Below are 12,958 nucleotides of genomic sequence, written 5' to 3'. Positions count from 1 at the left end.
GTTAACACGGGGAAACCCCATCTCTACTAAAAATACAAAAAATTTGGCCGGGCACGGTGGCTCAAGCCTGTAATCCCAGCACTTTGGGAGGCCGAGGCAGGCGGATCACGAGGTCAGGAGATCGAGACCATCCTGGCTAACACGGTGAAACCCCGTCTCTACTAAAAAATACAAAAAAAAAAACTAGCCAGGCGAGGTGGCGGGCGCCTGTAGTCCCAGCTACTCGGGAGGCTGAGGCAGGAGAATGGCATAAACCCGGGAGGCGGAGCTTGCAGTGAGCCGAGATCTGGCCACTGCACTCCAGCCCGGGCGACAGAGCAAGACTCTGTCTCAAAAAAAAAAAAAAAAAAAAAATACAAAAAATTAGCCAGGCGTGGTGGCGGGCACCTGTAGTCCCAGCTACTTGGGAGGCTGAGGCAGGAGAATGGTGTGAACCCGGGAGGCGGGGCTTGCAGTGAGCCAAGATTGCGCTACTGCACTCCAGCCTGGGCGACAGAGCGAGACTCCATCTCAAAAAAAAAAAAAGGCCAGGCGCAGTGGCTCAAGCCTGTAATCCCAGCACTTTGGGAGGCCAAGATGGGCGCATCACGAGGTCAGGAGATCCAGACCATCCTGGCTCACACTGTGAAACCCCGTCTCTACTAAAAAATACAAAAAACTAGCCGGGCGAGGTGGCGGGCACCTGTAGTCCCAGCTACTCGGGAGGCTGAGGTAGGAGAATGGCGTAAACCCGGGAGGCGGAGCTTGCAGTGAGCTGAGATCCGGCCACTGCACTCCAGCCCGAGCGACAGAGTGAGACACCGTCTCAAAAAAAAAAAAAAAAAAAAAAAAAAGAAAATTCCCAGGAGTTCAAGACCAGACTGGGCAACACAGCAAGACCTCATCCCTACAAAAAAAATTAAAATAAGAAAATTAGCCAGGCATGGTGGCCCATGGCTGTAGTCCCAGCTGCTTAGGAGGCTGAGGTGGGAGGATCGCTTGAGCCCAGGAGTTCAAGACTATGAGGTATGATTGTGTCACTGCACTCCAGCCTGAGGGAGACCCTGTCTGAAAAAAAAAACAAAACAAACCACACACATACACCAGAACTCATGAATACAGACTCTGAGACCAAGTGTCTCCTCTTGGAAGTTCACCTGCAGGCAAGGCAGTCAGCCCACGCTAGAGCATTGTCATACACTGCAAAGCAGAGGGCAGTGAGGACCAGATACCTCAGCTGGGCAGCTTTAGAACTGTATGTAATCTCTAGCCAGAAGCCAAGAAGCACTCCCTCCACATCAAAAATCCCACTTAATGCCAAAAACCTAGCAATGTGTCAAAGCCATAAGAAAAGCACTCTTACCTATTTAACAACTGGTTAATCAGGTATCTATTAAATGTTGACTTTCCAACATCCTGGGATCCACAAACCAGAATGACAGGGCAGCCATCTACTTCTTCTGAAGGGGAAACAAACATTGATCGCTAGAATTAGCCATCTTCATTGGACTCGAATTATGACGAATAATCATCTGAGGGTTTGGTGGACAGACACTCAGGGTGATCAACGTGTATTACTCACCACAGGAAACATTGACCAACTCTTCCAGAGCTGAAAGGGTACTCTCGGTTAACTGAAGGCCTTTCCTTTTTTTCTCTCTTCTGATGCCAACAGACCTCAAGGCTAAATATTCAGGTTTAATCTGGGGAGTTGGACTCTGAAATCAACAATTTAAACTTTCAGGTTAAAAAATGCATAGTTTTTTCTTCAGTACTAAATTAAACAAGCCTCACCCAGTTGTGAGCCAGAGAAGATAAACTGTTTCCTCCCTTTGTCTCCTGCCCCAAAATCCAGCCCATCGACAAGTGTTGCCAACTCCATTCCTGAGTTATCCACATCTGTTTTCAGTTACTGCTTTCTCCCGAGCTGCCATTGCCTCCACAGCAGACTCCAGAGAAAAAGATAATGCCTGGTAAGACATGACTGCAGAGGAAGCATTCAGTAGGGGGCCCTGGCTCTAGACCAGGTGAGTGATGTAGAATTAAGTCAAGGCAACCTCTGAAAACATAAAGCAAAAACACACAGAACATATGTAAACAGAGTTGAAAGGAGGGAGAACACAGGTCTGTCAAGTTCAGGACTGGAAAAGCAATCCAAGGAAAGGAAGAGCAGACCCTTGCTGAGGCAGGTAAGGCTCAGTTGGAACCAGCTCACCACAGAAGAGGATGAAGGAAGGGACCCCCTCCATGAGCATATGCTCTTGCAATTCATCAACACTGAGAATAAAGACATCACAGGCCGGGCGCGGTGGCTCACGCCTGTAATCCCACCACTTTGGGAGGCCGACACAGGCAGATCACCTGAGGTCAGGAGTTCGAGACCAGCCTCAACATGGAGAAACCCTGTCTCTACTAAAAATACAAAATTAGCCTGACATGGTGGCACATCTCTGTAATCCCAGCTACTCTGGAGGCTGAGGCAGGAGAATTGCTTGAACCCGGGAGGCGGAGGGTGCAGTGAGCTGAGATCACGCCATTGCACTCCAGCCTGGGCAACAAGAGCGAAACTCCGTCTCAAAAAAAAAAAAAAGACATCATAAAGAAATGTGAAGCAGTCTGGGTGCAGTGGTGCACGCCTGTAATCCCAGCTACTTGGGAGGCTGAAGCACAAGAATCGTCTGAACCCAGGAGGTGGAGGTTGCAGTGGGTCAAGATTGTGGCACTGCACTCCAGCCTGGGCAACAGAGCAAGACTGTGTCTGTGTCTCAAAAAAATAAAAAAATAAAAAAAAAAAGAGAGAAGCAGCCTAGTGTGGACTTCATATCGGTAATGCTGGATCCTAGAAAACAATAGAACAAGGCCTTCAACAATTTGAGAAAAAAGTCTTCTGAACCAACCATTCTACACTATGTGCAATTATCAATCACTGAGGGCAAAACAAGAACATCTAATAAAATTAGATAATCAAGTTTACTATCTTCCTTATGTGAAAAAACAACTCCAGAATCTACTGACACATCCAGAGGGTGGGATAGGGAGAAAAGTATCCAAGAAAGAGCATAAGAAATATGAAGAGTGGTGGTGAAGTCCCAGAAAAAAACAGATAAAGCTGAAAATAAATGTAAAAAGAATGTCGCTGCCCAATGGCATCTGGAACATTCACTTTCAGTAACAAAGGCTTGAGAACAGACAATTCCATCTCCTCCTCTGCAGTCCTGGTCCAGCTACTGGACTCTGCAGTGGACTAACAGGCAACCACAACAGTCCGTTCACTGTCCCACTCTCGTTTCCTCTCTCCTTTCACTTCAAATTCCCCACACCCACCTCGTATCTATCTGCTTCCCACATGGTGATGACCTTGGTTCCATTTCCCAGTGCAGCAGGAAATAATTAGAGGACAACTTCTACTTCCTCTGGCCCTCTCCTAGGGACGTCCTCCAGCCACTATGAATGACCTGGCTGTGCTCCTAAGGCCACATGATGCCAGAACCGGAACCATCCCTAGTAGCCAACTTACAGACATAGTTCCGGCAGCCTCTCCTCTCTCAGCTGCATGGTTACCTCCCCTCTCCTCTGGATCATTCCCATCTGCCATGTTCCAGCATGTTTTCATCCATCTTAACAAAATTACAAAACTCTCCTGATCATACTTACCCCTCCAACTACTGCTTCAATTCTTTCCTTCCCTTTACAGCTAACGTCTACCAAAGCAAAATACTTTACTACTAGACCCGTGAGTCCCTCTCTGCCCAGGCTCTTGACCCCATTCCAATCAGGCTACTTCCCGGCCTCTACAGCCAGCGCTTTCTCAGATCTCACCTGACCACCAGCAGCATTTATCACTGCTGTTCAGTTAAGTTTCATTTAAAGACTTCCTGACCTACAGGACATCACACACTGGGTTTTCCACCAAAACCAATGACTATCTGCTGCTCCCTCATCTTTGCCTGGACCTCTTCTTGGAGTGCCCTAGGGCTCAGAGCTGGAACCACCTTGTTTCTATCTATTCAACTCCATAGGCATTATTATTGCATCTGGTAGCCTGGGTATCCTCTCTGCTGAAGGCTCCCATATTTCCACCTCCAAACTCTTCCCTGAACTCCAGACTCATATATTCAACTGCCCACTTGACATGTCCAGCTGGGTATCTACCAGGCATCTCAAGGTTAACAAATCGAAACCCACTCCTCCTGCAGTGACTCCGTCCCAGTTAATGGCAACTACATGCACCTCAGTGGTGAAGCCGAAAACCCGCTGTGATTCCTTGATCCTTCCTCACCCCTCACATACCCAGTCTGTCTGCCAATCCTGCAGATTAGACTCCACCTACTGGCCCATGGGAGACAATTATAGTAATAGAACTTAAGGAAATGGAAAAAAAAAAAGAACTTAAGGAAATGAATAATATGGACAGCAAAAATTTAGAGATGAGGCTGGACACGGTGGCTCACACCTGTAATCTCAGCACTTTTGGAGGCAGGTGGATTGCTTGGGTCCAAGAGTTCGTGACCAGCCTGGGCAACACGGCAAAATCCTATCTCTACAAAAACTACAAAAATTAGCCGGGAGTCATGGCGTGTACCTGTAATCCCAGCTACTGAGAGGCTCCGGTGGGAGGATCACCTGAGCCCGGAAAGGTTGAGGCTGCAGTGAGCTGAGATCTTGCCACTGCACTCCAGCCTGGGCAACAGAGACTTTATCTCAAAAATACAAATAAAAGCTCTCTTCTAGGGACGTTGTCTACAGGAAGTGAGAATGGTCCAGCATTTGACACACCATCATAGACTTTCCTACAATACACCGTGCTAGGCTTCCTACAATACACCATGCTAGGCTTCCTACAATACACCGTGATAGGGTTCCTACAATACACCATGCTAGGCTTCCTACAATACACCGTGATAGGGTTCCTACAATACACTGTCATAGGCTTCCTACAATACAGCCTCGTTTTGTTAGAGCCTCCTGAACCCCGGTAATAAAATTGTTTGTCTCTGTAACAAGAAGGTTGCGAAAACACCAAAATCTGCATTGGCGTGGGCCCACGCAGGCTTCGAGGGGTCCATGCCACGAGACCTAAAGTTCTTTTTTTTTGAGACGGATTCTCACTCTGTCTCCCAGGCTGGAGTGCAGTGGTGCAATCTCCGCTCATTGCAACCTCCGCCTCCCAGGTTCCAGCGATTCTCTCGCCTCAGCCTCTGGAGTAGCTGAGATTACAGGCACGTGCCCCACGCCCAGCTAATTTTTTATATTTTTAGTAGAGATGGGGTTTCACCATGTTGGCCAGGCTGGTCTTCAACTCCTGACCTGAAGTGATCTGCCCACTTCGGCCTCCCAAAGTGCTGGGATTACAGGCAGGAGTCACCGCGCCCGGCCAAGATCTAAAGTTCTTATGAGATTGTCCAAAACAAAAAACATGTCAGCAGAGCCTACGGTGGTTCCATGTGTGCTAAATGTGTTCAAGACAGGATCAAGCATGCTTTCCTTCTTGAGGAGGAGAACATCATTGTAGAAGTGTTCAAGGCACAAGCACAGAGTCAGAAAGCTAAATAAAAAATGAAGCCTTTTTGAGTAATAAAAATTTAGACTCGTTAAAAATTAGAGGTAAGGAAAGAGGTAAAAGAAAATATAAGTACATTTAAACTACTCATTCATAGTTTAGAGAAAATTTTTATTATCTCAAATTAATAAACGGAGATATAAAGACAACCATTAAAAATCCCAAAAAAGGCCAGGCGTGGTGGCTCATACCTATAATCCCAGTACTTTAGGAGGCAAGGCAGAGGTGGGTGGATCACCTGAGGTCAGGAATTTGAGACCAGACTGGCCAACATGGTGAAACCCTGTCTGTACTAAAAAACACAAAAATTAGCCGGGCATGGTGGCATGCACCTGTGGTCCCAGCTACTCAGGAGGCTGAGGCAGGAAAATCACTTGAACTCAGGAGGCGGAGGTTGCAGTGAGCCGACATTGCACCACGGCACTCCGGCCTGGTGACAGAGTGAGACTCCATCTCAAAACAAAAAACAAAAAACAAGAAAACAAAAATTAGCTGGGCATGGTGGCAGGCGCCTGTAATCCCAGCTACTTGAGAGGCTGAGGTAGGAGAATCACTTGACCCTGGGAAGCCGGGGTTGCAGTGAGGTTGAGGTCACACCACTACACTCCAGCCTGAGTGACAGAGACTCAGTCTCAAAAAAAAAAAAAAAAAACAAAAAAGCAGGGCTGGAGCATGGTGTTAATAAAAACCCAAAAAGCACATAACCAACTACGATATAAAATGCTGGCTGAGGAATGAAACTGAGGAGAGGAGGACGAACATTTTTCACGATATACCTTTCTATACTATTTTCTGTATACACATATTACATTCTGTAGAACCGAGAGCACTATATGGACAAACTGCTCTTCCAAGACAACATCCTACATAGTCATTTGATATCACTGTTTTGGTGCAAGTAATTAGCAAATCTCTGAATAAAAACGGGTTCTACCTCTTGCACAAAAATGTAGGATGAACCTGGATAGCTGGTTATGAAGTTTACAGAGGCAGTTTCCAGATGTTCTAACAACACAATGGAACACTGAAGAGAAAAATTCTGCATCGACCAACGCCTGTCATCTGTAAAGAGAAAAAGAAACCACCTTAGAAGCACTAACTTCATTACATTCCACACCCTTTAGGACTGCCATCTCCTCGGCTAAACTATCAACTTTAGGAGTAGGAATGATGGTTGAGAGCCTTTTTCAGGGGGCCATACTGCATACTAAGAACACACCTGGGCCAGGCGCGGTGGCTCACACCTGTAATCCCAGCACTTTGGGAGGCCGAGACGGGTGGATCACGAGGTCAGGAGATCGAGACCATCCTGGCTAACACAGTGAAACCCCGTCTCTACTAAAAATACAAAAAAAAAATTAGCCAAGCGTGGTGGCGGGCGCCTGTAGTCCCAGCTACTTGGGAGGCTGAGGCAGGAGAATGGCGTGAACCCGGGAGGCGGAGCTTGCAGTGAGCTGAGATCCGGCCACTGCACTCTGCACTCCAGCCTGGGCGACAGAGCAAGACTCCACCTCAAAAAAAAAAAAAAAGAACACACCTGGGGGGAGAAGTCAATCCAGGATTGCCATATAATAATTTTGTGGCCTTGAACAATTTTTCTTGTCAGTAAAATGGTGATAACAATAGTACTTTCACTTTCAGGCCCCTTGTAAGGGTTTATATATATATAGCAAAGTCCTTGGAACACTGTCTGGACCATAGTAAGCAACTAAAAAAAATTTTTTTTTTGAAGCAGAGTCTCACTCTGTCGCCCACGCTGCAGGGCAGTGGCCCGATCTCGGCTTACTACAAGCTCCGCCTCCCAGGTTCACACCATTCTCCTGTCTCAGCCTCCCACCACCACGCCCCGCTAATTTTTTGCATTTTTATTTTTATTTCTATTTATTTATTTATTTTGAGACGGAGTCTTACTGTGTCACCCAGGCTGGAGTGCAGTGACACGATCTCCACTCACTGCAAGCTTCACCTCCCAGGTTCACGCCATTCTCCTGCCTCAGCCTCCCAAGTAGCTGGGACTACAGGCGCCCGCCACCACGCTTGGCTAATTTATTTTTGTATTTTTAGTAGAGACGGGGTTTCACCGTGTTAGCCAGGATGGTCTCGATCTCCTGACCTCGTGATCCGCCCACGTCGGCCTCCCAAAGTGTTGGGATTACAGGCGTGAGCCACTGCGCTCAGCCCTAAAAATTATTAATTAGCATTAGCACAGTAGACCCTCAGTAAATTACCCAGTTCTTTTCATTACCAAGGTTAAGATGAGATTTGAGCAAATTCCGGGCTTCCCTTTTGAGTTCTTTCTTGCTTTTCTCAGGCAACGAGTAATGAAGCGCATGGATACTCAAGCAAGAGTGGGTATACACAGAGAAGACGTCTCGGGCAGGCTGGCCTTGGCTGATGGTAAAACCAAATACCTGCACCTGGCCATAGAGGCAGGTCACACGGCAGATGCCACTGAAAGTAAAACCCTAGCATGGAAAGAAAACAGAAAGAACAAATATTATACATCCTGTCACTAATGACTGAAACATTCTAAAATCTTTTTTTTCTTTTTTCTTTTTCTTTTTTTTTTTTGAGACAGTTTCACTCTTGTTGCCCAGGCTGGAGTGCAACGGCGCCATCTCGGCTCACTGCAACCTCCGCCTCCCAGGTTCAAGCGGTTCTCCTGCCTCAGCCTCCCGAGTAGCTGGGATTACACGCATGTGCCACCATGATCGGCTAATTTTGTATTTTTAGTAGAGACGGGGGTTTCTCCATGTTGGTCAGGCTGGTCTCGAACTCCCGACCTCAGGTGATCCACCAGCCTCGGCCTCCCAAAGTGCTGGGATTACAGGCATGAGCCACCGCACCTGGCCAGATTCTAAAATCTTAACTTGCTATTCACACATTAAAAGGCAGGTAAGGCCAAGCGCAGTGGCTCACACTCGTGAAGATGAGGCAGGAGGATCACTTGAGCCCAGGAGCTCAAGATCAGCCTGCGCAACAGAGTGAGACCTCTGTTTACAAAACATTTAAAAATTAGCAGTGTGTAGTGACATGCATCTGTGGTCCTAGTTACTTGGGAGGCTGAGATGGGTAGACTGGTTGAGTCTCGGAGGTAGAGGCTGCAGTGAGCCATAATTACACCACTCCACTCCATCAATAATAAATATTGGGCCAGGCACGGTGGCTCACGCCAGTAACCCTGGAACTCTGGGAGAAGGAGGTGGGGGGATCACTTGAGGCCAGGAGTTTGAGACCAGCCTGGACAACATGGCAAATCCCCCAGCACCCCACTCCCACTGCCACCATCTCTACTAAAACTACAAAAATTAGCTGGGCATGTGCCTGTAATCCCAGCTACCCCAGAGGGTGAGGCATAAGAATCACTTGAACCCAGAGGCAAAGGCTGCAGTGAGCTAAGATCAAGCCGGTACACTGCAGCCTGGGTGACAGTAATACTGTCTCAAAAATAAATAAATAAATAAAAATTAAATAAAATAAAAAATTTTAAAAGACTGCAGTCATAAAAAGGAATGAGATCATGTCCTTTGCAGGGACATGGATGGAGCTAGAAGCCATTATCCTCAGCAAACTCATTCAGGCACAGAAAATCAAATATTGGCCGGACACAGAGGCTCACGTCTGTAATCCCAGCATTTGGGAGGCCGAGGCGAGCAGATCACAATGTCAGGAGATCGAGACCATCCTGGCTAACACGGTGAAACCCCATCGCTACTAAAAAAAAATACAAAAAAATTGGCCAGGTATGGTGGTGGGCGCCTGTAGTCCCAGCTACTCAGGAGGCTGAGGCAGAATGGTGTGAACCCAGGAGGCGGAGCTTGCAGTGAGCCGAGACTGTACCACTGCACTCCAGCCTGGGTGGCAGAGTGAGAGGAAGGAGAGAGGGAGGGAGGGGAAAAGAAACGAAGGAGGGGGAGGGAGGGAGGGGAAAAGGAAGGAAAGAAAGGAAAAGGAGGCCGGGCGCGGTGGCTCAAGCCTGTAATCCCAGCACTTTGGGAGGCCGAGACGGGCGGATCACGAGGTCAGGAGATCGAGACCATCCTGGCTAACACAGTGAAACCCCGTCTCTACTAAAAATACAAAAAAAACTAGCTGGGCGAGGTGGCGGGCGCCTGTAGTCCCAGCTACTCGGGAGGCTGAGGCGGGAGAATGGCGCAAACCCGGGAGGCGGAGCTTGCAGTGAGCTGAGATCGGGCCACTGCACTCCAGTCCGGGCGACAGAGCGAGACTCCGCCTCAAAAAAAAAAAAAAAAAAAAGAAAGGAAAAGGAAAAGAGAGAGCTGGGCACAGTGGCTCATGCCTGTAATCTCAGCACTTTGAGAAGCCTAGGTGGGCGGATCACCTGAGGTCAGGAGTTTGAGACCAGCCTGGTCTGCCTCGGCCTCCCGAAGTGCTGGTATTACAGGCATGAGACACTGCATCCGGCCCTTCCTTTCTTCCTTTCTTCCTAGCTGGGATTACAGGAGTGTGCCATCACACTCAGCTAATTTTTGTATTTTTAGTAGAGACGAAGTTTCACCATGTTGGTCAGGCTGGTCCCAAACTTCTGACCTCAGGTGATCTGCCAGCTTCAGCCTCCCAAAGTGCTGGGATTATAGGTGTGAGCCACCATGCCTGGCCCATACTTTGTATTTTTAACCTTAGATCATACCCCATGGCAGCTACAGAGAGAGCATGGTGACTGTGAACTCGGCTCTGTGCTCCTGGTTCAGACAGACTCTACCACTCTGTCCTTTTAAAGACCCACATCTTGCCAAGTCTCTTCCAGAACTTCCTGGGTTCTGTCTTCCCTCCAGCATTAGACAGGGAATCTTCCAGAAATGGCGTCCATGTTAAGAATCAGGCTGCCTGAGTTTGACTCCTAGCTCTCCCTCTACTGTGTAAGTTATCCAACCTGTCTCTTCATCTGTAAACATACTTAGAGATAGGGGCAACTACTCCATAAGAGAGCTGGATGTTTAAATGGGTTCAAAGCCCAAAACACTTAGAACCTTAAATCCTGGAATTTCTGAGCTCTCAGTAATTGCAATCTTTTTTTTTTTTTTTTTTTTTTTTTTAAACTATTAAGATCCCTTTCAGGGTTCCAGGTGCAGTGGTTCACACCTGTAATCCCAGCACTTTGGGAGGCTGAGGAGGGTGGATCACAAGGTCAGGAGATCGAGACTATCCTGGCTAACATGGTGAAACCCCCATCTCTACTAAAAATACAAAAATATAGCCGGGTGAGGTGGTGCGCGCCTGTAGTCCCAGCTACTCGGGAGACTGAACCAGGGGAATCGCTTCAACCCGGGATGTGGAGGTTGCAGTGAGCCCAGAGATCGCGCCACTGCACTCCAGTCTGGCCTCAGAGCAAGACTACGTCTCAAAAAAAAAAAAAAAAAAATCCCTTTCAGGGCCGGGCGCCGCGGTTCCCGCCTGTAAGCCCAGCCAGCACTTCGGAGGCCGAGGCAAGTGGGTCACTTGAGGTCAGCCTGGCCAACATGGGGAAACCTTGTCTCTACCAAATATACAAAAATTAGACCAGGGGCAGTGGCTCACGCCTGTAATCCCAGCACTTTAGGAGGTGCATCACCTGAGGTCAGGAGTTCGAGATGAGCCTGACCAACAGGGTGAAACCCCGTCTCTATTAAAAATACGAAATTTGGCCGGGCGCGGTGGCTCAAGCCTGTAATCCCAGCCAGCACTTTGGGAGGCCGAGACGGACGGATCACGAGGTCAGGAGATCCAGACCATCCTGGCGAACACGGTGAAACCCCGTCTCTACTAAAAAATACAAAAAACTAGCCGGGCGAGGTGGCAGGCGCCTGTAGTCCCAGCCACTCAGAAGGCTGAGGCAGGAGAATGGCGTAAACCCGGGAGGCGGAGCTTGCAGTGAGCTGAGATCCGGCCACTGCACTCCAGCCAGGGCGACAGAGCGAGACTCCGTCTCAAAAAAAAAAAAAAAAAAAAAATCCAGCTACTTGGGAGGCTGAGGCGGGACAATCACTTGAACTCTGGAGGCAGAGGTTGCAGTGAGCCGAGACTACGCCACTGCACTCCAGCCTGGGCGACAAGAGTGAAACTCTGTCTCAAAGAAAACACAAATAAAAATACAAAAATAAGCCGGGCGAGGTGGCGCACTCCTGTAGTCCTAGCTACTCAGGAGGCTGAGGCACGAGAAGCACTTGAGACCGGGGGCGGAGGCTGCAGTGAGCCGACATCGCGCCACTGCATCCCAACCTGGGGAACAGAGTGAGACTTTGTCTCAAAAAAAAAAAAAAAAAAAAGAAAACAAAATAAAGTCCCTTTAGCTCTTAAGGCCTAGGGACCCCTTAGCAGGGTACCTGTTACTCTGCTGCTTAGGGGAGCCTAGCTGCCAGCACCAAGAAGATGGACTTGAATCCGACTGACAGCCAAAGAAGAGGCCAGGGGGACCACGGTCCTCTCCTACCCTGCAGCTCTCCTGGGGCTGCCTCTCCAGCCCTCCCTGCCCTGGGGGACTCCTGCCGGCGTCCCCCCACCTACCTGCTCGACCGGCAGCAGTAGTAACGCGCGGCCCGGGCCCACTGGCCGCACCGGCGGGATGAGGAGAGGCCGGCGGCAACTCGAGGCGGATTCGAATTCGGATTCGGGTTCGGAGGCCGGGGTCGGGCTAGGGATCGGGCTGGGGGTCGCGGTCTTGGGTCTCCCGGCCGCCGCCGCGCGCGACACCTGACGGGCTCCCTCCCTCCAGTCCACGCCGGCCGCCTGGGCTTGCAGTAATCGCCGCCGTAGGCGCCGCCGACCGCACCAGCGCAGGGTCCCGAGCCGGCGGCGGGGCCGGCGGCTGAGGATGAGCTGGGGCCGGGCCTTGCGGGCCCGCAGCCAAGTGGAACGGCAGGAACCCCGCTTTAGCAGCAACCCCGAGTCCGCCATGCTGGATACTGGGCCCCTACCGCGCGATAATCTCGCGAAATCCCGTCGCTCCGCCCCTCTGCCCGCCCAGCTGCCGAAAGGAGCGGCCTCGGAGCCGCCAGCGTCCTCTGCCGACAACCTCCGGAAGCACACTAGGAGGCTCCTGCCGGCCTGGTCGAGGGGCTCCACCGAGGACTCTATTTACATTATGCAAATTCCCTACCCCAGCCGGCCGGAGAGGGAAAGTCAGAAACCTCGCGACCAGCCCTGGGCCACCTCTCCGGAAATCCACCGGGGTTTTTTTTTTCTCCTGCAGAAAAAGCTTTAGGATTGGCAGTTTAAACAAAACATGTCTATTTGCATACCTTAGGTTTGCATGCATTTGTCTCGAAGTGAGCAACCCTGGGTAACAAGGCGAAAGTATATGACGATTTGCTCAGAATCTTAATGTCAGAAAACTGGAGTCTGGGGTAGGGGGTTGTCGACTCAAAGCTGTGTCTCATTTAGTAAACTGAGGCACAGGTAAAAAGTTCTAAAACCTCGCAA

General features: G+C 49.4%; 1 protein-coding gene across 3 annotated transcripts in view; it reads right to left on the bottom strand.

Annotated features, from left to right (window-relative positions):
• Nucleotides 1–12,523, bottom strand: part of NOL9 (nucleolar protein 9) — a 28,339-nt gene extending 15,816 nt beyond the window's left edge. The window contains exons 1-5 of one of the 3 annotated variants that reach the window (XM_030913297.1): nt 12,044–12,523; nt 7,785–8,004; nt 6,474–6,601; nt 1,562–1,697; nt 1,343–1,439 (exon numbers count right to left, since the gene is read on the bottom strand). In XM_030913297.1, the coding sequence (XP_030769157.1) occupies nt 1,343–1,439; nt 1,562–1,697; nt 6,474–6,601; nt 7,785–8,004; nt 12,044–12,433 (971 nt within the window). In that variant the 5' untranslated portion in view covers nt 12,434–12,523. Of the gene's footprint in view, nt 1–1,342; nt 1,440–1,561; nt 1,698–6,473; nt 6,602–7,784; nt 8,005–12,043 lie in introns of those variants that run through there. The other 2 variants (XM_030913298.1, XM_030913299.1) reach the window with 2 other exon arrangements.
• Nucleotides 12,524–12,958: the final 435 nt, after the last annotated feature.

The sequence above is a fragment of the Rhinopithecus roxellana genome, chromosome 12, assembly GCF_007565055.1.
Source record: "Rhinopithecus roxellana isolate Shanxi Qingling chromosome 12, ASM756505v1, whole genome shotgun sequence".
NCBI lineage: Eukaryota > Metazoa > Chordata > Mammalia > Primates > Cercopithecidae > Rhinopithecus > Rhinopithecus roxellana.
This window is presented reverse-complemented; position numbering and strand designations above follow the sequence as displayed.